The following is a 23,250-nucleotide window of genomic DNA, read 5'->3' as shown; positions in this document are numbered from 1 at the left end:
AGAATGAGCAGACCCTTGTGTACAGGATGAAATGGCTAATGGCAGCTGTGTGCTGTTTATACTGAGTCTGAGTAACATTTTATTGTGTGAATGCCAATGCTGCTTATTACAGATTATACAATACATTTAGGGCACCGCACGCACACACACACAGCGTGTGATGGGTTCGCTCCTGCGCATGCGCGTGTTTGTGCTGATACATGCGTCTTGCTCCTGGTCAGGGTGCCAGTATGTGGGCGGAGTTGGCTACCTTGCCCGGCCGCTCATGCGCAGTGGAGTCGCTGTTTGTTATTGTGGGCGGGTTGTGTGTATGTGAACGGCCGGTAGGTCTGTGTGGGCCGGAAATCCGTGAGAGAGAGAGGTGCTCGGAGAGGGTCCTCACCGGAGCACCGGAGCCTGGTGTGCGGGTGCCGAGAAGCCGTCAGAGAGGGCTGTGGCTCGGCAGTGACAGGAGAGTGGGCCCGAGGCCCTGGTATGGATCCTGGGACACAGTGAGAGCCGCAGACAGGTAGAGGCTGCCGCCGGGGAGGGAGACGGGCTGGGGGTGACTGGCACCGCACTCATCAGGGTTATGTGTCACTGCTACAGGCGTCTGCGGCCTACACTGCTGAGAGCATCAGGTATTCTGTGGGTGGGTAGTGTGCCCCGGGATCTCTGGCTGCATATCCCTGCCAGGGGAGGAGGGGCACAGGAAGTGTTATCTTGTGTGATAGCCTTACCTGCCCCTTTCCGTCATATGGAAGGGTGCCCCCCTTACCCCTTTCTGTCATATGAAAGGGTGCCCCCCTTGCCCCTTTCTGTCATATGAAAGGGTGCCCCCCTTGCCCCTTTCTGTCATATGAAAGGGTGCCCCCCTTGCCCCTTTCTGTCATATGAAAGGGTGCCCCCCTTGCCCCTTTCTGTCATATGGAAGGGTGCCCCCCCTGCCCCTTTCTGTCATATGGAAGGGTGGGTCCCTGCCCCATTGGAGTTTACAGTCTAAATCCCCTAACAGACACACATACAGAGTGAGAGGGACTAAGAGCAATCTAATAGCAGCTAATTAACCTACCAGTATGTTTTTGGAGTGTGGGAGGAAAGCGAAGGACCCGGAGGAAACCCATGCGAACACGGGGAGAACATGCAAACTCCACACAGATAAGGCCATGGTCAGGAATCAAACTCATGACCCCAGTGCTGTGAGGCAGAAGTGCCAAGCCACTGTGCTGTCCCCCTTGCCCCTTTCTGTCCTATGGAAGGGTGCCCCCCCTTGCCCCTTTCTGTCCTATGGAAGGGTGCCCTCCCCTTCCCCCCCTTGCCCCTTTCTGTCCTATGGAAGGGTGCCCTCCCCTTTCCCCCCCTTGCCCCCTTTCTGTCATATGACCTATAGAATTGTGCCAGTCTTTCGAGGCAAAGTGAGGGGTTTGGGTGGTAAGTGGCTGTTAAAATTGGTACTAAAATGACCAGAGTCTTCTGACTGGTATAATAGACATGGTGAGTGCAGCTAGAACCTCTTTTTCATCTCCTTTGTTAATTAGTAACAACTTGACAAGACATTAGATAATTATTTTCGTAACGTCTAGCCTCTTGAGAAGTGGTTAAAGTATAATTTGGTCCGATATGGTACAATCCACTATATGGCAAGATAACAAATTGCACTTTGTTTTTGATGCTTTACGCTTTAAGCCATAAAAGGCTGGGAATCCTTCCACCTGCAACTTACCACAATAATGCTTTTAATTATCACATATATAACGGGGTGTTCTTTTACTTAAAGGAACATCTATTTCCGGATTTAGTCTTTTAAAATGTGGATTCATACATCTTGAAAAAAAGAGATGAGTGGTTTTATGTCTCATTGATGTGACAGTATCCTCAGTGGAAAAAAGGCATGTTTGGTAATTACAGGGAATTATAAAGAAATTATAGTTAATCAAATAATTTGGTTTAAATTTCTACTGCTACTTGTTGCCATTCCATATCTCCTTCATGTGCGCGTTTTTAAACAAAATTTGTCCTGACTTTAAAATAAATTAAATTTCTTAGTGTTCTGACAATTTTCAGTAATGAGGTAAAAGGCTTGTACAGGTTATCAATTTTTTATTTTAGGTATAATTTTTTTATTGACTGTGAAGAGCAAGTAAAACCACTATTTTTACTTTATTCACTATGAGGCTGTGCATTACTGAGATATATATAATATACACGATGCTGACATATTTATACTTAATTTATGATGTCTAGCATGGTCTGTTCACCTCTTTGCAATAAGTTACCATGGTAGGACCATGTTGTTTCTTTATCTTCATTCTGAGCCAGCATTGTGTGACTTATTCCGCAGAAATGTACAGTGTACATTTGGCTTAAGAATAAGACGTATGCCATTTGTTGCACAAATAAGCCCTTCCCTTAAAAGGAATTCCCCTTTAAGTTTTCAAACATAGCAAACAGAAACATATGTAGTGCAGCTTGTACATAGATGAAACCCAAAGGAGGACAATAAAAACATCAAAGCAAAGTTGCTTATATGCATTAAATTTTACCATGGACAGGGAGGCCTGCATGTTGAGAAGGTACATAATAGATTGTGATGGTGGGAGGAGGGGGGTGAAGTTGACCCCCTGGTGCCCACAATATGTTGGAAGACAAATGTCCTAGAGAAAACTGTCAAAACCGCATGTGCTATATACCCAGCCATAAATACCAAGTTAGCTCTGAGATTCCGCCTCTGGAGGAATTGCGATGAGAAGAGATATTTTAGTACCAATGATCCCATATTCGGGTACATTTGAGTTTTGTTATTTTAGGTGGGTGGATATTCTTTTTATATTTTGCGAGATCCCAAATTTTATGAGAATTATCGGAAACAGGAGACTAACTGTAGGGTTGACAAACATTCTTATGTATTAACCTAAAAGCTGCTGCAGTGTTGTTGCCCCCCCCCCCACACACACACCCTGAGAATAGTGTTTCCTAGTTAATGTTTATTTGAGTAACGGGTATTGAATAGGATTGCACATGCTCACTGGTGATACCTTGCCTGCATGGCAGAAAGTGTGAGTATAGCTGTATAGTATCCAGTAAACTTTAGTCTCTAAATATGATCAGCAATATAGTATTTACCAACCGTCTTTGTGTTTTAGAGGAAATAAGGGGTAAGATCAGTACAAGTTGGAAGAACAGTTATAATGGTAGAACTCAAAAAATAATAATAATTAAATAACTTGGTTTGAAACTCTTATATATGAGACACTTGTTTATACAAACTAAAGTGATAGTCATTTAAAACAGGTTTGGAAACTCTGCCTTACCTGGGATCTGTAATGATGATCTTTCTAAAACTGGCGCTGTTCCTTAGGTTAACATCACATGAGTGATTAAGAGCCTGCATTTAAGCTGGACATTTAATTGTTGGAGCACTGCTGCAGGAGACTTGAAAGTAGCCATTGCAGAATAAATGCTAATTCTGAGTTTCCATTTTTTTTTACTATATATTGGAGCTCTAGAAACTAAATTCCAGACATAGAAACAGGCATTTTAATAGCTAAAGCTCTGCTTCATAGTAACGAATGGAAAATTGGAACGAAGTAAAGGAATAAAAATAAGTGCTGCTGCAGCATGCATTGTTGTTCATAGGGCTGTCCTTTCATTTAAATCATTGATTAAGGCTCTCCATGCAGCGTAGTGTATTATGTGCTTTATAAGTGCTCCTATTGAACTCTATTATATTGTAACGAGCGTTACTGTTCATGAAGGCTTCAAGCAAAGCAAACAGTTGTCAGAAAGTGTGTGTGTCTACAGGTCCATTTGCTCACATTATATTTAAGAGTCCAGGCATCGAAACGATTTTACTAGGTTTTGTTGATGCATTTAAAATTCAGAATTGTGGATCTTTTCTTTTGGATCAGCTTTTACACAAATCATGTATAAATGGGATTCCAGAATCTATATTGTAAAGCCTTCTAAGGTGATTTAATAAAATACAATGTGCTGAACCTTTTGTAACATTCAGCAATACGTATTGTAGCAGAATAATAGAACATATGGAATAAATATTTCATGCACCGAGGTTCAGTTTAATACCTGGTGCATTTAACGCCTTTGTATACAAGTCCTAACTCTGACTTAGACCTAGCCTACATTGAATATCTCCCGTTAAAAACAAGCTAAAGTCTATAGTGTATCTGTGATGGGGGGGAAGGGGGGGAGTTGTCACTTGTGTCTAGGCTATATCATTGGTTTGTGTGTGTGTGTGTGTGTGTGTGTATATAAATATATATATATAATGCTATTTGCTTGGAGAGAAAAATAAACTAATGCACTCATGGAGTACATAAATACACTTAGCATTAATTAATCTGTCTTTAAAATGGCATTGAGCCAGGTCCCACAATGAAAAAGATTCCTGGCTGGCAGAGTAGGGCCGAGGTCTCCTTAATGCTCATACAATAGCCGTAGTATTGTTGATTATGATTGCGTAGGCATGTGTCCCCATATTAAATGCTCGCAATGATTGATGTTCATTAAACGTTTATTTTATAGCGCTTACTTTTCATTGCGACTCTTGGCTTGCTGCCCTTCTAGTGTTTGGATTAAGTAAACTTTACTATTACGTAATCGCTGAGCAGGCAGCTTGTGTTTTAGTTCTGAGGTTTTCTTTTATGGAGTGAATTGTGGATCTTTCCTTTTGGATCAGTTTTTACACAAATTATGTATAAATGGGATTCCAGAATCTATATTGTAAAGCATTTTAAGGTGATTTAATAAAATACAATGTGCTGAACCTTTTGTAACATTCAGCAATACGTATTGTAGCAGAATAATAGAACATATGGAATAATATTTCATGCATCAAGGTTCAGTTTAATACCTGTTTGAGTCTGATGGTGGTTCAAATTAGTGTGTGGTATGGTTTAGAATCCTGTAGCTTTCCAGCTCTTTTAAAACTACAATTCCCAGCATGCTTCTGTCAGCCTTTGGCCTGTCAGTACAGTATTTGACAATGCAGATTTTCCTCCTCAATTTAGAAAACTTCCCCACTTTTGCAGTTCTTAGTAAACTAACGCAAATACAATTTTTTCAATCTAACATGCCCTTTATAGGATCATTAAGCTTCAAAATGAAACTTTCATGTACAAAGAGATAAAATATATTCAGCGTTATTCTGACCTTTCACAGTCTCTGAGTTAGTGATGCGCAGAAGAGAATTGGCTTCCTAATCCATTAGACCACCAAAACCACATGTCTTTAAGTGACTGTCCTTATTGGTTGAATACAGGTAATATTTTTACATTTCAGTCTGTAAGCTCTTGGGACATCACTGGCCCATATACTATTTTAATACTATTAAAACTGTATTTCCACAATGCAAGTATGCTAGCCTGTCATTCACACTCTGCTGTTTCAGACTGACAAGCACCTCACTCTATCATTGTAATATTCTACAAGGAGCTGCACAGCGCAGAGTGACTGATGTTATGAAGTATAAATACTTTAGTTATTTCAGGTATATTTAGTGCATGGACAGGCTTATAGGTTAATGTCACGTAGTTGCTATAATTGCCCTTGAAGCCCAGCGAATAAATGTTCTTTGTCTGAGATGATCTCTGTCCTGTACTTATAAAGAGAGACTTCCGTCTGTCTGTTGTGTCCAGGAGTAGCTTATAATCTTGATTAGAGATTTCCTTGAACTTTCCACTGTGCTGTGTCTGCATGTGATAAGGTTGATTCACTGAAACACTGTCCAAGAGACTGGGCTGCATTGTTCTTGGTAGCAATGCAAGACTTTGACTCCGAAGTCCAATATTGTTGGTTTTTGAATGAGATTTGTGCTAAGAGAAGATAAGAATAGGCTGTATTTTTTTTTATGGATGTATCATTATTTCTAGCTAAAGTTTAACTTAAAACGTGCACACGGCTCCAGGCGTGGTGAATATTGCTGTGTGACAGTAGGTGAATGGTGGAGGTGTGTTTGCATGGAGATAAATGGTCCCATTGCCTCCCCTGTTAGTTTACTATGAACTGTGTGAGCCCGTATTGCTGGAGGGGCAGACTTTCTGTTATTGCGAAATTATTGCATTCAATGTTTACTTTGAATTAGGATAGGGCTCCCTTCCATATTAGGTTACGACCAACCTGTCATTGATCACTTATCATGAAATATGTTTTGAACAAGCTACATATATTAAAAAAAATAAAAAACCATAAGTTATTTTCTTGTAATGACTCTTGTTTGTGGCCTGTTTGTAAAGCCAGCCATATGGATTACATTCATTTGTAGAAATGTGTTCACTGATAGTTACTTTTAACATAAATATATGCAGATATTTGACGTAAAAAGATTCTATCAGACATACCAAACTTCCTATGTAGATCTCTTGAAGAAAATATTGATGACTGCCATCTAACATCTTAAAGAACAGCTATAGCCCAAAATTAGCTTTTTAATATGAGCCATGCAGAATAAAATACATTGTTCAGTGTTAACCTGACATTTACCGCTGCTAAAGTATTATTTCCCCGTTCCAGTGCAGACAGTCTACAACCACTCCATAGGGCAGTGTCCTGTCTCATACAGGTCAAGATCTGTGATTGTTTTTCTGGGGCCAGTTGTGATTTAAGAAAGTCTAAGTGCCTGGGCAGTACACGCTCCATGGGACCTCGTCCCACTATTGGATCAGACTTGCGTTATTCAGTGGGCCATGTACAGCAGGTATATGGCACACTGCGTAATTCACGTTTAGAGACTTGTGTGGTCTTGTCCCACATATCTTTCTTGTGGCCCTGGATCATGTTATGCCCCAAATGCTCCCTGCCTGCTGCGGTGTACAGTGGAGGAGGGTTCTTGTCGTCACAGCTATTCCACCGCTGCTGCTCCACGTGGGCAGGAGGTCTGTGCAGAGCACCGTTGTGTCTCTCGGTGATGATGTCACCAGTTCTCTGCACAGACCGCCCACATCATGGAGCAGGTGTGGGAACTTCTACTGTGAAGTGCAGAACTCTGACCCCCTCATCCACTAGACACCACAGCACTCTAATCCTGGGCAGGCCAGGCCTGGTATATAACAAACAAAGAAATTAGACAGGTGGGGGTGGATGGTGCCAGAGCCATCCCCTTATTGCTCTGGGTCCTATGTGACAGCTACTCTCGCCTCTGTTATAATCCACTGCTGGCTGTGACATCACTGGTTCTACACTGGTATGTGAATCAACTAGTCTACACTATGCATCTCTCAATAGAAAGCATGACAGAGCCTAGTAATAATAATCCCTTCAGCTATTACATGTATATGACTCTTCTCAGTAATGCACAGCCTTTGTTATACTGTCAAATGCTGGCTTTACTTTCTCTTTTTAAATTCTGACATTGAATGGTAATGGTTTTTTTTAATATACATGTGTGTCTGGCTTGTTCTTTGCGGTACAGACTTTGCTGGTTCCTTTAGTATTTGGTGCTATGGTAAATATGGAGTTTGTCTGGCAGAGTGAGGAGGGCAAACTTTTTATCCCAGCTTAAACTGTTGCGTGGTGACAACTCCCTGATCATGTTATGTACCAGATGCTCATGTGATAATGAACTGAGCCTTTACTCTTTGTTTATACAGATCAACTTTATCTTGTTCCAAGGGGAAGCAGCATGGGAGCGAAGGAGAAACTGGAAGCCATGTTAAATGTGGCCCTACGCGTACCCAGCATCATGCTGCTCGATGTCTTGTACCGGTGGGATGTCAGCTCCTTCTTCCAGCAGATCCAAAGAAGTAACCTCAACAACAACCCCCTCTTCCAGTACAAGTACCTGGCACTCAACATGCATTATGTTGGTACGTCATTCCTGCTAAAACCATGCTTCTTGTCTTTGTGGCCTGTACAAGAACCCTTCCCTCTTGGCTAAACATTTTCATGGATCTAAAAATTTACCAGGTTACTCCCTTTCATTACGTCATTAGGGAACAAGGTTTTTCAATTCTGAATATATGTACTTGGCTATTCTAGGGAATGTGATTGCATGGGTTGTGGTTACTCCCATAAGACAACAGTGTACTCTTGCTATCTAAATAGCATATGCGTATCGGCCATTTGTGGTGTGGGCGGCCCTTTAGTGCAGGCTGAAACTTCTTACAGCTCGTACTGGGTAATCTTTTCTTCTGCGTTTAATTCACTATAGGCTACAAAGCAAAAAAGTGAACTTGAACTCAAAGTATAAATGATATTGAAAATGCTGCAGAGCTGTCGTGCTTAATCTCAACAGGGGCAATACTGCGCTGTGCGGGAATATCAATTGTGCTATTTGCCATCAGAGTGATGTGTAGTCAACCTATAAGTAGAGGCGTGTTGTAGAAAGCAACCACATTTCAGCCTCCATTGGCGTGAAGTTGAGTGTATGTGATTGCACCTGCAGTTTCCTTACATTTTAGTATTGATATTGCAATTTACAAGAAAGTGACTTTTGAGGTATGCTCCAAATAACACATCCCAAATTTAGTAAGACCCTTTTATCCTGCTTGCCTACTCTCCTGGAAGAGCAGGTATTTTTCCCGGATCCCGCCCATTTCCTAGTGAAGTTGTAGGGACGCGGGCCTTGAAGTCTCAGTTTGTGTATGACGTCATTTCCATTCTGTCTACGCAAATCCAATCAGAATGATTGTTTGTATTGGAGGGATCAATTCGTGTGTGATTAACAGTTGAATCCTAATCGCTCCTGCAACACATACTTTGTTTAACATCAAACCCTTCTTGGAATGTGAAGAAATTATGCCTCCCCCCCCCCCCCCCCCCCCCTCACATCCCCTTTAACTGAAACAAAAGTCTATGTACCAATGGCGCCTACCACACACTTGGATGTACTTACAAAAATGCTTATGTCAACTTTCCTGCCCTGAAAAGACTTTTTTCCACACTAAATGCCAAACAGTTATTCCAGGCTATCGAGTTACTTAAGTGTCCCTGGCAATGTTACTTGTTAGGAAAGGACACGTGTTTAAATATTATACTGTAATTGTTTACAAGTCACTTTCTATGTGACTGTTGGATTTAAGTCTGCGGTTAGCTTTGTGCACCCACAAGTCTGTGAGGTTTGCCATGGTCTGACTCCCTAACTGTTTTCTGGTTGAATAGATGACTGATAAATACTTGTGCAACCTTTGGTTACATATGAAAGGCATATTTAATAATACGGTGTGATGATTCATTATACATTTTAGTATTGCTCTACCCATTGTGTCTGAGCAGTAGTAATAAGGTCAGTGATGCCTATGTAAAGCAGATTATTCATAGTCATGGATGGACCACGAGAGCCAGAAAAATAGAGCATGCAGTGTTCATGATTAGTCATCTGTTTGTAATAGGGATCATGAATTCCCTACGTTAATCTCCTTTATGACTTTTAAACATACAGGGAATGGAGCACAAACTATTGTTAAAAATCCAAATATCCACTAGTGAGACTGCTAAATCTGTTTTTTTTTTTTTTTTTGCACCAAACAACTTGTTCATTTGCACACCCTCGATATCCCTTTCTTGCAATGCGTTTCCTGTTCATCTTGTATTTCTCCTTTTGACGTATTTTTGCCTCATGTATTGCTGAGATCATCTGTAAATTTTACTTTGACATTTGCATGTGTCTGTATGCATCTACAAATGCTGGTCAGCAGACATTCAAATATACAAATTTAGGCTACAGAAATCGGATTTTTGATAATTGATTCAATCTATTGTGTTTTAAAGTTCATTACGTTTGTAATGACCGTTTTTTTGAAAAGCTAGATGTGTCCGTAATATATACATATATACCAGGAAGTAATGCTGGCTATTGCCCCGTGTGTGGCCCCAGAACAGGCCACCTAGACCTCTGTGCAGTATCTTCTATAGAGATGGGTTGTAGAGCTTTGCAAAGGATACATTTAAAGATTGGATTATCTACAAAGTGATAATACAGGGTAAGTAATTCTAGTCTGTTCCCTGCAAGCTATCGAATTCTGATTCTTTTTAAGACTCCAATCACTATTACAGATGCGGGATAGACACTAGGAGTAAGCCACAATACTTCAGATGCAAGAAGATAATATAAAATGCATGTACTTGTTAGCAGATTTGGCCGTCCCCTCGCCTCTCCCTGGTACTGATGTTTGATAGCTGGAAGCAATGGATCAGTGTCCCTGTATGTCCATACGTTTTATGATTTTATTATCAGGTTCTCTTTGCATTTAATCTATTGTGTCTTTCTTGTTGTGTCTCCAGTCATCCATCCCTCATCTGTAATACCGCCACATATTGTACTGTGTGGCATTGACCGCTGTTCTCTTCAGGAAGGTTCAGCTGACATTAAGGTCTCATTGGATTTAGGAGAACTATTTATTGGACTCTATCTTGTGGGTAACACTGACTTTGGTGTAACTTTGTCTCGCCATTACACAACAGTAAAGTTTCTGATTATTTTTGTATATATGATGAGTGGATCAGCATCCGTTCTCATGGTCTGCAGACGGCACAGACTTCTAGCTGACCTCCATGTACCCGTCACACTGTGCTTACACACTGCTCTGTCTCCCTGCAGGATATATCCTGAGTGTTGTACTTCTGACGTTACCTCGACAGCACCTCGCTCAGCTGTACCTCTACCTTGTAACTGCTCTGCTGCTCTATACCGGACACCAGATTTCCAGGTGAGGACCAGCTCTCTGACCTGTACAGGTTACATAGAGAACTGGCTGGTAAATGAACGGGGTCAGAGAATGTTCCTGGCCTTGTGGCTCAGTGATCCACCTGTATCATACATCACCGTAACATCCTGGTGTTTCACCATGTTCACTGACCCACAAGCCCTGTATCTCCTGCTGTGTCTGAGAGGCTGCACATGCTTTAGTCCTTCCTGGTAATCTCTTCACATGCTCCCAAGTGTTCATATAACATGGCATGTGACAGCTGGACAAACCCCAGGAGCTAGGTGGTCAGTGCGCCTAAAATAACTCTGCTGGCACCTAACATTTATCAATGTTTAAAGTTTTCGTATTAAAAAAGCCCTGACTGCTCCTAGATTTGTATTCTGCATTCTACATTATTTTGTGTAGTCCTACAGTACGTATTGGTCAGGAACACTGACAGACACGGCCAAGTACATTAAATGAACTGCTTTATTGGCTTCCTGATTGTGAATTCTTGCTGTCAGCATAATATGTCGGCAGCAGCTGGAATACATAGTATGGGCTTGGTGACGTGTTCCTATGGAGCTCTGTACATTTAAGTATGTCCTTGCAGGTAATGATGATTATTATCGCTGGCCACTACAGGGTAAAACATATGAAAGGGAAGTTGAAGGAGCACCTGCGATGAGTGATAATTCCAGTCCCGCTTCCTCGTGCTGGCTTCTCCTTTCTCCCCCATCACACGGGCTCTATCAGAGTCCTGGATTCTAACGGAGTAAATAGGAAATTTGCAGATGCAGATCATTAATTAGTATAACAATGAGGGTTAGCATGTCTCTGCATAGACTGCCTTAAGTGGCTGGTAACACTTTAATGATGAACATGGTTTTGATTTAATTCCTCAATGTTGCAAGTAAACAAATGTAATGTAAACCAATTTGCATATAACTAGTAGGCATATAACAGAATGTCCCCTTCTGTGTGTCAGGGATTACGTTCGCAGTGAGCTGGAGTCTGGTTATGAGGGGCCTATGCATCTGGAGCCGTTGTCTATGAACAGATTTATCACAGCGCTAGTAGGTGAGTGATGTCCAGCTGCTTACAGACACCCAAAAATAAAAAAACATTAGTTGTTTTAAATGGAAAAAAAACTTCTAACAGAATACATATTAATTAGAAGATTTGAAGGATTTGAAAGGAATAAAGAGCTAAGGCTCATACACCAGAGATCGTTCTGCTTATTGAAGATCAGTTTATTGATCCTATTCATCTGTAAATGTCATTATTATGAATATGTGGGGGTAGTGTGACTGTAATATTGTGTATATATCCGATCTATACACTGGTGTAACAAATGCAAATACTGAAATGGTTGCATTTTGCCCAACTTTGCGAAGTTCCCTCTAATCATCCTACTTAGTAATGTATACTACTGCGTTTATACAGATTTTACTTGGTTTTTTTGGTGTTCTTAATTGACAGTATTAATATGATCTTATTTCTCCTGCAACACGAGTGGCATGACGAGGGCTACACACTGCAGGCAGCCATTGTGTGCAATGAAGTAATATTCACAAGAAAGCAGTGTCTCTGGTTCCTAGTGAATCAACAGGTTACCCCGTCGTGAATATTAGTTCAGGCCACAAAATAGCTTTTTCCACAGTGTAAACCGCAGGACCACTTTGTTGTTGAATCATGTTAACGCTTTTCCATGGTCAATCTGGTGGTCATTGTGACGTTGTGTTGCAGGCCAGCTGGTCGTTTGCACTCTGTGCTCCTGTGTGATGAAGACAAAGCAGATCTGGCTTTTTTCAGCTCACATGCTCCCTCTGCTGGCTCGTCTCTGCCTCGTTCCTATCGAGACCATTGTCGTCATTAACAAGTTTGCCATGATTTTCACTGGACTGGAAGTGCTGTACTTTCTGGCATCCAACCTGCTGGTGCCCTTTAATCTCGCCAAGTCTGCATACAGGGAGCTCGTTCAGGTAAAACTTGTATGTCCTACAGGAAATTGTCTATTATCTGTCCCATAGTCTGACTGCAAATGTTGCAGATCTGTAACTTAGCAGTTGTTTAATAAACACTGTCAGACTGAGCAGTAGCTTTCTGTATTGACAATTGGGCACCCACTGTTTATGTATAAAACCATTGGTGGGCTACATGACCTATTTCAGTGGCCACACGAGTCTTTTGGTCCCACATATTTATCACGCTATGAAGCATAGAGTAGGGAAGACAACATTATGAACAGGGTCCCACTCTGTGCATTGTGACCTGAGCGCAACAAATCGGCCAGGATCCAGTTATTGTGCCAGCTGGTTATTATGGTCCCGGCAGGGGACTCGCACAGGCAGTGTCTCCTATACAGTCTAGTTCAATGCGTTTGTTTGTTTTTTTGTTTTGTTTTTAAAGAGTCTTCTAAAAAGGAAGCATTGTGGGTGAAACACTATTTAAATAACCACACGAGGAGGACAGGAAATGTTCACGTGCTGCAGCACCTCGTTCATAACATAAGAGGTTAATGTGGGTGCACAGTTATTTCTGCATCTATATATGTGAACCCAACGCTAATAGCAGTGTTGTGCACAGAGTTTTCAACCCTAATAGTTTCACTTGAAAAAGCAAATGTCAGATATTTTGTTTATTATTATTTTTTTAAGCCCTTTAAAAAAAAAAAACAAAAAAAAAAAAAAAACATTATCATAAAATATTTTTTGAGCCTGTATGTAAGTAAGTGTCTGCACTGTTTCATCACTCCCAACATTGTCACATACTAATGCATGAAGTTCAAATCTAGTGCTTAACTATTACAAAAGTTTCATATAATGTTAGTCTGACACAGGGGTGGATCTAGACATTTGTCCTACCCGGGGCGATTTAGGCCCCGCCCCCTTTCTGATTTCTACGGCTGTTGGCCGCACAGTATGTGCAGGTCCGCTGGGCAGTGACAGTCTGCTGCCCGGCTGCTCTGATTGTGTTTAAAACACAATCAGAGCAGCCGGGCAGCACTCTGTCACTGCTGAACAGACCTGCACAGTGTGCAGCTGTCGGCAGCAAGCGGTCACCCCTACACCCCTGGATCCGCCACTGGTCTGACACTCCCTTCATTACTATCAGTCAAAATAGGAGCAATAAAATGCTACCTCTGGTTCAGGCTTGTAAAAACTCAAAACACCTATTGGGGCAAATAATCAAAGTCTTAAGAATTTGCGTGGGCCGCTAGAAAATGTAAAAAGAAATAAATAACCATTGTACGCACAAATGGGTAATACATTTCATAAACAATCGACAAACTGTCCTATAAATGTACTTAGACACCAACTTGCAAACGAATAATGACAATGTTCTGAGCACAAAGTCGCAGATTGCCAAGTACCAAGCAGTTTGCTTGAATTACAAAAGCATGCTGTTCTGGCTGCGTGTGACAGCATACAGCGTGGGTGGAGGGAGACAAGCGGGATCGAGGCGCACACGTGACACGGACGGGGAAGGGGAAGATTGACTGAACTCGCACACAAACTGTTCTGTTGTATTCAGTGAATTTTTAAGTCATTTTAACTGAATAAAATAAAACGCGGGCCGCATTACACTTGTCCTCCCATAGTAATGCGGGGCCGCAAAAAATATGCGTTTGGGTCGGGAATTTGACACGTCTTCCCTGGTTGTATTACGGGGGGTTGCTGTGCTACACTGGGTGACCCATGGTGTTTGTTCCACTACAGGTGGTGGAAGTCTATGGTCTCCTGGCACTAGGAATGTCTCTCTGGAACCAGCTCGTGGTCCCCGTGCTGTTCATGGTGTTCTGGCTGGTCCTGTTTGCACTTCAAATCTACACGTACTTCAGCACCCGAGACCAGCCCACCTCCCGCGAGAGGCTCCTCTTTCTCTTTCTTACAAGGTATAGTCACTTCATTACTACGCAGAGTAAACACTGGGAACCTTTTAATTCCACAATTTTATGAAATGTCCAAAGTGTAGGCAGCGCAGGACAGCTGTACATAAAGTGAGCGGGACAGGTTGAGATCCACCGTGACGCCGGTCTTTTTATCTTGGTGTCGGCAACATTCTAATGTTTATGGTCTTCTCTGGATGCAGCTGTTCTTCCTCCATTCACAACACCTGGCAGGGAAATCTGTCGGGGGAGCCTCACCCAGGATACTAGCGAGGCTGCTCGTGATCTCCTTATATCCATCACCCATCGCTGACAACCTGCTTGGTATATATATCAGTTGCTGAGGTGCGGCTGATGCAAAGCAGATAACACCAGCGACCTGTCAGCCTCAGACCTCAAATACTGGGCTGGAATGTTATTTGGTCAAAGTGAGAGTTCAATATTCATTGGCTTGGAAACCTTATCACATTCCAGAGATAGTCTTGAAATGAACGTACAGAACTTGTTTTTGTGAGTTGATGAGGAACTGAGAGTTCAGACGGTTATTTAACACTTGAATAGAAACTAACATTTAAGGTAAATTTTTAACGGTTTAGAAGTACAGTTCACTTTCAGTTTGTTTTGTAACTCTAAATGGTGAGTAAATCGTATGGGTAGCATGTTTTCTTTACATGTTTGTGTTTACTAGTAAGATTCGGTATTGGCATATTGTTTGGTACACAGATAAAAATAAATATACGCCGGCAATAGAATGGTGCCCTCTAGTGGCTAAATTGTAATATAACATGCCACATGGGTACTCAACAGCATGTATTAAACAGAGCAAACACAAGAAGAAAAAAATAAAATAATTTTTGCCCTTTGAGTGCATTGTTGTTAAATAATAGATTACTTTTATGTGGCCATAATAAAATCTTAGTGTTCATTTCCTAGAAGGAGACTCCTTTCATTTTTAACCTGTTGTAATCAGAATTACCTTGCGAATAAGTGTCACTCCTCCACTGCCCCCTTACTCACTGGTATTGCGTTTGCATCAGAAACGGCTATTGCAATTTGCATGTGAAAAAGCCTATAGACGCTTTATGCTTTTACATGCATCTGCTAAGCACTTGATATGCGACTGATAAGTTCACATACATTTGGTTTTCCCATTCATTGTAATGGTCCATTCGTTAAGTGCGTGTTACATCTAAACCCCCACTCTGTACTAAACTCAATACTAAAGTATTGCAAATATGTCCATAAAATACACATTTGTTATATCAGCTTATCCCCACAAAATACCCTTGTTCACCTTATTTGTAATCCATTTCAGTCCTCACCTACAAGTGTAATCCACAACAAGGCTTCTCATTGTGATCCACTGCTCACAAGGAGCCCCACAGCAGCTTTATTTAGCCACTCGGCCAATCACAAGCTATTTGACATGATTGCCGCGATCTGATTGGCTGACAGTGAAGGGAGTCCCTGCTTCGGTCACTCATCAGAGAGCAACTGAATCTCTATTGATGTGCGGAAACAATGCTGTGAAGCCCTATGCATTTAAATGGCCCATTTGTTTCTGCGTTTGAAATGTTTATGGGATTGTGCGCTACATGTGCAAACCATGATGGAGGGACTCTTTACCCGACATCATCTTCTTCTTGTTTTTCTGGATTTCTCGATGATTGATCCCTTTCTAAATGATTTCATATTTTCTTGAAAATCTTGCCCTGTCAGAGGCGTCCAAACACAATTTATTGCATCATTGGGATTCACAGAACCTTATCTTAAGACTCCTCATCAGACAGCTCCTGTGATAAATCCTTCACAGTCTGGTGTGGTCCTGCGCCTTGACAGTAAACAGTACAGGTTGCTATGGCCTCCGTGCGCTACGTGACCCATTTACTGTAAATGGCCAGAAAAATAAATAAATCGCAGAGCAGATGTGCAAGCACTTAACACGTTGTCAGATGCCAAAATATGAACCCAGATGAAAAGTGGAGCAGGTTAAACCTGTGATGCTGGAGGTCTGTATGGACGGAGATTTGCATCGTGCAAACATGATTTTAAGGAATAGTAGCTCATTTCATTATTTGGATGTTATTTGTGCTTTTCAGTAGCACTTTTATGTGACTTTTATTCAATAACTATTATAATCATGACGCTCTTTTCAAATATTGTCTCTTTATTAAGCCACATTGGTCAGAGATCTATAGCACTGATTTTCTTCATTTGGTGTTGAGGGGGAAGGTTGTCAGGCCCTCAACTCTGTTAATACCTTTTCTTATTTCATCACTTGTTTGTTCCGATTTGTAAATTTACGAATAAATATTGCTGTTACTTACTTTTGTATATGTCTTGGCTTTTCAGCATCGCAGAGTGCTGTAGTACACCTTACTCTCTCCTGGGTTTGGTCTTTACGGTTTCCTTTGTGGCTCTTGGAGTGCTGACCCTCTGCAAGTTTTATCTTCAAGGGTATCGAGCGTTCATGAATGACCCCGCTATGAACAGGTGAGTACCCTCTTTTTATTTTCTTCTACCTAAAAGCTTTGTGCGTTAGTCTCTCTGCCATTTAGTTGGGAATGAATCTGGTTGAGCAGTTTGCTATGACCTTGCCATTGGCAGTCTGATACTTAGCAGGATTTTTAGTAATGACAAAACAAATTACATACATCAGCCAATCACCTGCTTCGTAGACATTCAGCTCCTTGGCTGTATGACCGGGTCTATATCTAATCGTTTGACAGACGGACACAATGTGTCCTATCGTTGCCCGGTTGTACGTGTTTTGTAAGCGGGGATTATACAAGAACAGGTTTTGTTTCTGTAGTGTGAGCACCATGTTCTGTGAATGGTTTGTGACTGGCAGCTTTTCTCCCCAGGGGTATGACTGAAGGGGTGACACTGCTGATCCTGGCTGTGCAGACAGGACTCATCGAGCTGCAGGTGGTCCATCGAGCTTTCCTCCTCAGCATTATCCTGTTTATAGTGGTGGCTTCCATCCTGCAGTCCATGCTGGAGATAGCCGATCCCATCGTCCTTGCCCTGGGCGCGTCACGAGACAAGTGAGTAGCGTTGGGACAGCCTGGTGCCTGGAGACTTCCAAAGCACAGAATCGTTATATATTTATATCTATTCTGCAGGAGTCTGTGGAAGCATTTCCGTGCTGTCAGCCTGTGCTTGTTCCTCCTGGTTTTCCCTTCCTACATGGCCTATATGATCTGTCAGTTCTTCCACATGGATTTCTGGCTCCTGATTATCATATCCAGCAGTATCCTCACGTCTCTGCAGGTACAGGAGATTGTCTATCTATACCGCTGCTCGGTGCTTGTGTGGTGTAGAGCAGCCTACCCTGTGGCTGCTGGCGTTGTACATTGGATGATCAGATCTTTTCTGCTATTGCAGCAGTAATGTTATATTGCCTATAGGTGTTGCTGAGGTTCCATATGCAGCATTTCTCCAATAAAGCTCATTTAGGTTCCTCTGTTCAGAGATTACAACTGAAACCTCCATCTCTGTGCAGATCAGGGGTGTGTATAGGTCCCCTATAGCCTGCTCACAGTGGTATGGTTAGGATGGGTACCTGTGCTCTCAGAGACCTCACTACATCAGTGGTTCAGCCCACGTAACGTCTCTCTGGTATGTGTAGACAGCACCGTGCCCTTTGATAACTAGATTTGAACTCAAAACTTGGGTCATTAACATATTTAGGACAGGTCTGCCATCTAATTAATACTTAGACATGATTAAGAATTAATTTCTGTACACCTCTCCATTACCTATCCATTAGCTTTTAAACATGAATGTACTGTAATCCTTACCAGCAGTGACTTCATTAATGGCAGTACAAAGTGTAACAAGTCATAAAGCTACCAAGGATGTCATTTTGGCAAAAATTTAAATGACCTAAATGGATACAATGTTACTTAATACAGTATTGTTGTAAAAATAATTTAGATACACAGAAAATCTTTCCATTTGCTGAAACTTCAAAGGGTTAAAAATACAGAAATGCAAGTTGATCCAGTGCGTAAAGTCCTCTGGTAACATCTATATAAAAGTTCCCATATACCGTGACAGGATGGTCGGGTAGTAGATTGAATGTTACTATTAAGAAGTCCTTTTCTGTAACCCTCTCTAAGGGGCATATTTAAGGATGATCGCATAATAAAAAAGATAGTTTTCAATCCTCATTGCATAGATAAGGATTGAACTATCTTTCATATTTATTAAAAAACCTTCACAGGAACAGCAGTTCCGAAAAACTGCTCTTTCTGTGAAAAGCAAAACTTACTTACCACTGCCTCTTCTCTTCCCAAAAAGATTGTGACCCACGGGGGTCCTCTTCTCACTCCAGCGCGCATGCGCCGACTGAAAAGCTTTGGCGTGCGCACAAACATTCCTACACTGTACAGTTACAGAGAGAGCGGTGTGTGACAGGGACGGATCATGTCCCTACACACATGCGCTGTGAAGCTCTGCTCTTCGGAGCAGAGCTGAACAGTGTTGTAAATAATCAAAAATGGTAATGTAGGCGTACATTACCATAGGCGTAAAAGTATAGGCAACATTTCCACTTTTTTCATAGCAACCAATCAAATTCTAGCTGTCATTTTGAACAATGTACTAAATAAATGATAACTAGAATCTGCTATAGGCAACATCTCCACTTTTTCAAACCCGCAGTTTAGTAAATATACCCCCTAGTCGTCTTGTTTTATTTCTCTCCAGTTCTCCATGTGTAAGTTTCCGTGTTTCTTCCAGAACCCGGAAGACCAGATGACCTGCACCGTGCACTCTTGTCCAGTTCTAACGTTCCTCGCTTTCCCCTCAGGTGCTTGGCACTCTCTTCATCTACGTTCTATTCATGATCGAGGAGATTCGCAAGGAGCCGGTTGAGAACATGGACGATGTTATTTATTACGTGAATGGCACCTATCGCCTGCTGGAGTTCCTGGTGGCGTTGTGTGTGGTGGCGTACGGCGTCTCTGAGACGGTGTTTGGGGAGTGGACCGTGATGGGATCCATGATCATCTTCATCCACTCGTACTACAATGTCTGGCTGCGGGCACAGCTCGGATGGAAGAGCTTTCTTCTGCGCAGGGACGCTGTCAATAAGATCAAATCCTTACCCGTCGCCACCAAAGAGCAACTGGAGCAACACAACGACATCTGTTCTATATGCTACCAGGTGGGCCCATCGTTCTGTTCTAGAACATATCTAATGGGCAGACGTTATTTACCCCTCAGTGTGCAGTAAAATCATGTTTCTCTTTACAGGAAAACATTTGTTGCATATACTATGGTGCATTCATAAAATTAACTATATTGAGGCATTTCAGCTCTCAAGACCTGAATAATACAATTCTCCATAGGGAATAACCATGGGAGTGTTTAATAGCCTAGTTCTAGAGGTGTTGTAGCAGCCAATCAGACGTTGGCTTAAATTTCCTAAACTGCAGTTTTACGATGAATCTGATTTGCTCTCTGAGTTGGTTGCAGCGTTGTCTCTGATCCCAGAGGAAGGATTGTATAAAGCCGTCTTTTTATTTATTTTATTATTATTTTATATTCTATATAAATATATATTTATGTATTTGCTGTAGAATTCCTCATAAGCTGACAATCTTACTAGTAACCTCACCTAACACCAAGTTACAGGTACAAATGCCTATTTCACATTTCTTACAGGTTGTCTTAGACAACCAACAACATCCGTATACCACAGAGGTAAGAGCGCTGCCCCGACACCTCTGCATAAGCCCCAATGCCCTGAGTCTCTGTTCACACTGGGCCCCTTCTCCCCCCAGTGCCTGAAATCTTCCAGCATCTTTGTCTGGTGGAAGTAGGTCTATGGTGCTGGTCTACCGATACCTGTAATTTGAGATGTAGGTGTGGAGTTTCTGTAAAAAGAATTGCAGGTTAAGTCATAAGAAATACAATAGGAGAAGCTAAAATTAAAGGGAAGTTACCTTTTCCCATCAGTATTTGCTGAACATCTATATCTGCAATATATTTTATTAGTCATCCAAACATTAGCTTCCAGCAGTTCCTTGCTGTCTGATTTATTTACAACCTGCTCACACCGACAAGAGAGAATCCACACACGAGATTTCTGTAGCTTTATGGAACATGACCACAGCCGTACACGTCGCCCTCCTCCCGTCCATGTGATGACCGATCCTACGTTAGACCGGGTACTAAGCAGTGTCAGTCTTTTAATATCTGCTGGGTTTTACGCACTTCATGATCAATCTTTAGATTTTGGCAAAATCCATGCTATATTTACAGGTGTTTAAGAAGATTCAGATGTTAACAATGTATCTGAAAAAAATGACAGCTGAAGTGTGTGTCTTAGTTTTGAACAGGCAATTTCATGTGCAAGCCAAATTTCAAGTATTAAGAGTTATAGTAATAGATCGTATTATACAGTATGAGATTTTTTTTTAATTTTTTTAGCAGATTTAACTTTTTTCAGGGTTTGGTACAGATCAAATTAGTAAAGTTTATAACGTTTTTAGAGACATGAAAATTAAGAGACCACTTTATCAATGAGGGAATATCTTCACAACTTGAATTTCTTTTTTTAAATTGTAATTTTCTGTCTTTGCAGGACATGAATTCAGCTGTTATCACTCCCTGCAGCCATTTTTTCCATGCTGGATGCCTTAAAAAGTGGCTCTATGTGCAGGAGACCTGCCCCTTATGTCATTGCCAGCTAAAGTCTCTGTCTCAGCAGGCCGGGACCGAGCCTGGCATCGCTCCAAACCCCCCCGTCCCCGAAGTTAATACGCCCAACCCACAACCGGTAGATGTCTCCAGAGGGCAGGAAGCGGGAACTCCTGCAGGAAACCAGCGCCAACCGAGCACTTTAGAAGCGGAGCAGGTAAAAGACGCTAACTCCCCCGAATCTCCGGAGAGGGAACCAGAGCAGACAGAGGATAGTCCGCATAAAGACAATGAAGGACTGGACAGCAGTGAGGGGCTTAGGAGAGCAGCAAACGTCTCGGACGCAGTGCGAGCCGAGGACTTTAAAGAGAATTGTTTTTCCCAAGCGAGTGAAGTCTGCGCAGGATTCTGATCTCTTTGCTCGCTGGGAATTGTCATTTCAAAGCCAAACCCCATCCTTACCACATGCAGCATTCTGCCACTCCAGAAGACGGCTAGCTCTGACTCATCAAAGCGTATGCAAAATTTTCCCATGTGGACATTTTTTTTTTCTCTCTCTCTCTCGTGCTTCAGTGCAAAAAGAAGATAATTAAAGCTAGCCAAACGATTCTTTCTAACCAGCCACTGCCGACTGATAGATTACTGCTTATGCTGGTTGGTGCTTCTCGGTGGGAAAAAGTGTGTTTTGAGTCTGTTTCTTTGTTTTTCATTGATTATTTCTCCCTTCTTGCTGAATAATGTTCTGAGAATTTTGTCAAATGATCGTTTCAAGTTTAGGAGGGTTCAAGGCCATCACCATCTACACGGAAGGCGCAGATCACGTTTTGTTTTTACAGGATGAACTGAAGCATGGGGGGGAGTTGACTCCGCCGGTGTGATTCCCTGAAGAGGATGCTGCACGCTTGCATGCTCACTTACTCGCACTCGAAGTATACACAATCGGAGAAATTAAAGGGGTGGGGACATCGCTGGATTCTGAACCAATGATGAACCCTGCAGATAATTTTCTTTTTTTTTTTTTTTTGTTCTCTTCCAATAGTATTGCATTGCAGTGCTATTCCGCCCTTATATGAAGTATTTTTGGAGCTCAGGTGACCACATTTTGTGGGATGAGCTTCATAGCACAGACGGGGCGGACGAATCACATTACTGAAGTCTTGTAATAAAATAAAATATAAAAAAAATGATAAAAAAAAAGAAAAAATAATACAGTGTTAAACCATGGCAATATTTGCACTTTTTGGAAATGAGTACATAACTCTTGTGTATGATCAAATTCAGCAAATGCCATAACGAGGCTATCGGTAGCGCTAGCACTTTGAGATATATATATATATAAATATATATAATTTTGTTTTTGGTTTCTTTTCATATTTTGCCCTGACCAGAATGTCGTGTTTAAATTTTTACATTGATCATGGCTTTAGGTGGAAGAAGAAAAAACAATTTTTTTATGTGAATTTTTGATATAAAATAAATAAAAAATAAAGAAAAACCATTAATTTATACTAGGACACATTGGCTGAAAAAGGAAAAAAAAAGGGTTGAGTTCGATCTTTCTGATGTAAAATGTGACTTTTTATTTTAGATAACAGTTTAATTTGCTCTTTTTTTAGTGGTACATTTGGATGTAGACTGACAGACATGGCTGAATGTCTTAATAAATTATATTTAAACATTCATGGCCTCTTGTGGTTTTATTCGGTAGTGCACTCACCTATGATGGTTGTGTTTAGAGGACAGATTTATTGTCAAAACTACTTTATAAGATATCATCATCAGTTATTTATATAGCGCCACTAATTCCGCAGCGCTGTACAGAGATCTCACTCACAACAGTCCCTGTCCCATTGGGGCTTTCAGTCTAAGTTCCCTAATATAGACACACATACAGACAGAGAGGGAGAGACTAGGGTCAATTTTGATATCAGCCAATTAACCTAACAGTGTTTTTGGAGTGTGGGAGGTAACCGGAGCACCCGGAGGAAACCCACGCAAACACAGGGAGAACATACAAACTCCACACAGATAAGGCCATAGTCTGGAAATGAACTCATGACCCCAGTGCTGTGAGTCAGAAGTGCTAAC

At 41.6% G+C, this 23,250-nt stretch overlaps 1 protein-coding gene across 2 annotated transcripts; it reads left to right on the top strand.

Moving 5' to 3' along the window:
• Positions 1–266: 266 nt before the first annotated feature.
• RNF145 (ring finger protein 145) lies at positions 267–22,842 on the top strand. 2 transcript variants are annotated; one of them, XM_075210161.1, is made up of 12 exons: positions 267–508; positions 7,584–7,799; positions 10,532–10,640; positions 11,608–11,699; positions 12,369–12,604; positions 14,342–14,517; positions 16,864–17,004; positions 17,376–17,558; positions 17,637–17,784; positions 19,328–19,684; positions 20,185–20,223; positions 21,107–22,842. In XM_075210161.1, exons 2-12 carry the CDS (start codon positions 7,616–7,618, stop codon positions 21,572–21,574), a joined length of 2,133 nt encoding a protein of 710 aa, XP_075066262.1. In that variant the 5' UTR covers positions 267–508; positions 7,584–7,615; the 3' UTR covers positions 21,575–22,842. The 2 variants fall into 2 exon arrangements, with proteins under 2 accessions (XP_075066262.1, XP_075066263.1); XM_075210162.1 differs by lacking the exon at positions 20,185–20,223 and having other exon boundaries at positions 268–508.
• Positions 22,843–23,250: the final 408 nt, after the last annotated feature.

Source organism: Mixophyes fleayi, chromosome 4 (genome assembly GCF_038048845.1).
Source record: "Mixophyes fleayi isolate aMixFle1 chromosome 4, aMixFle1.hap1, whole genome shotgun sequence".
NCBI lineage: Eukaryota > Metazoa > Chordata > Amphibia > Anura > Limnodynastidae > Mixophyes > Mixophyes fleayi.
The sequence above is the reverse complement of the archived record's forward strand: the minus strand, read 5'-3'. Positions and strand labels throughout refer to the sequence as shown.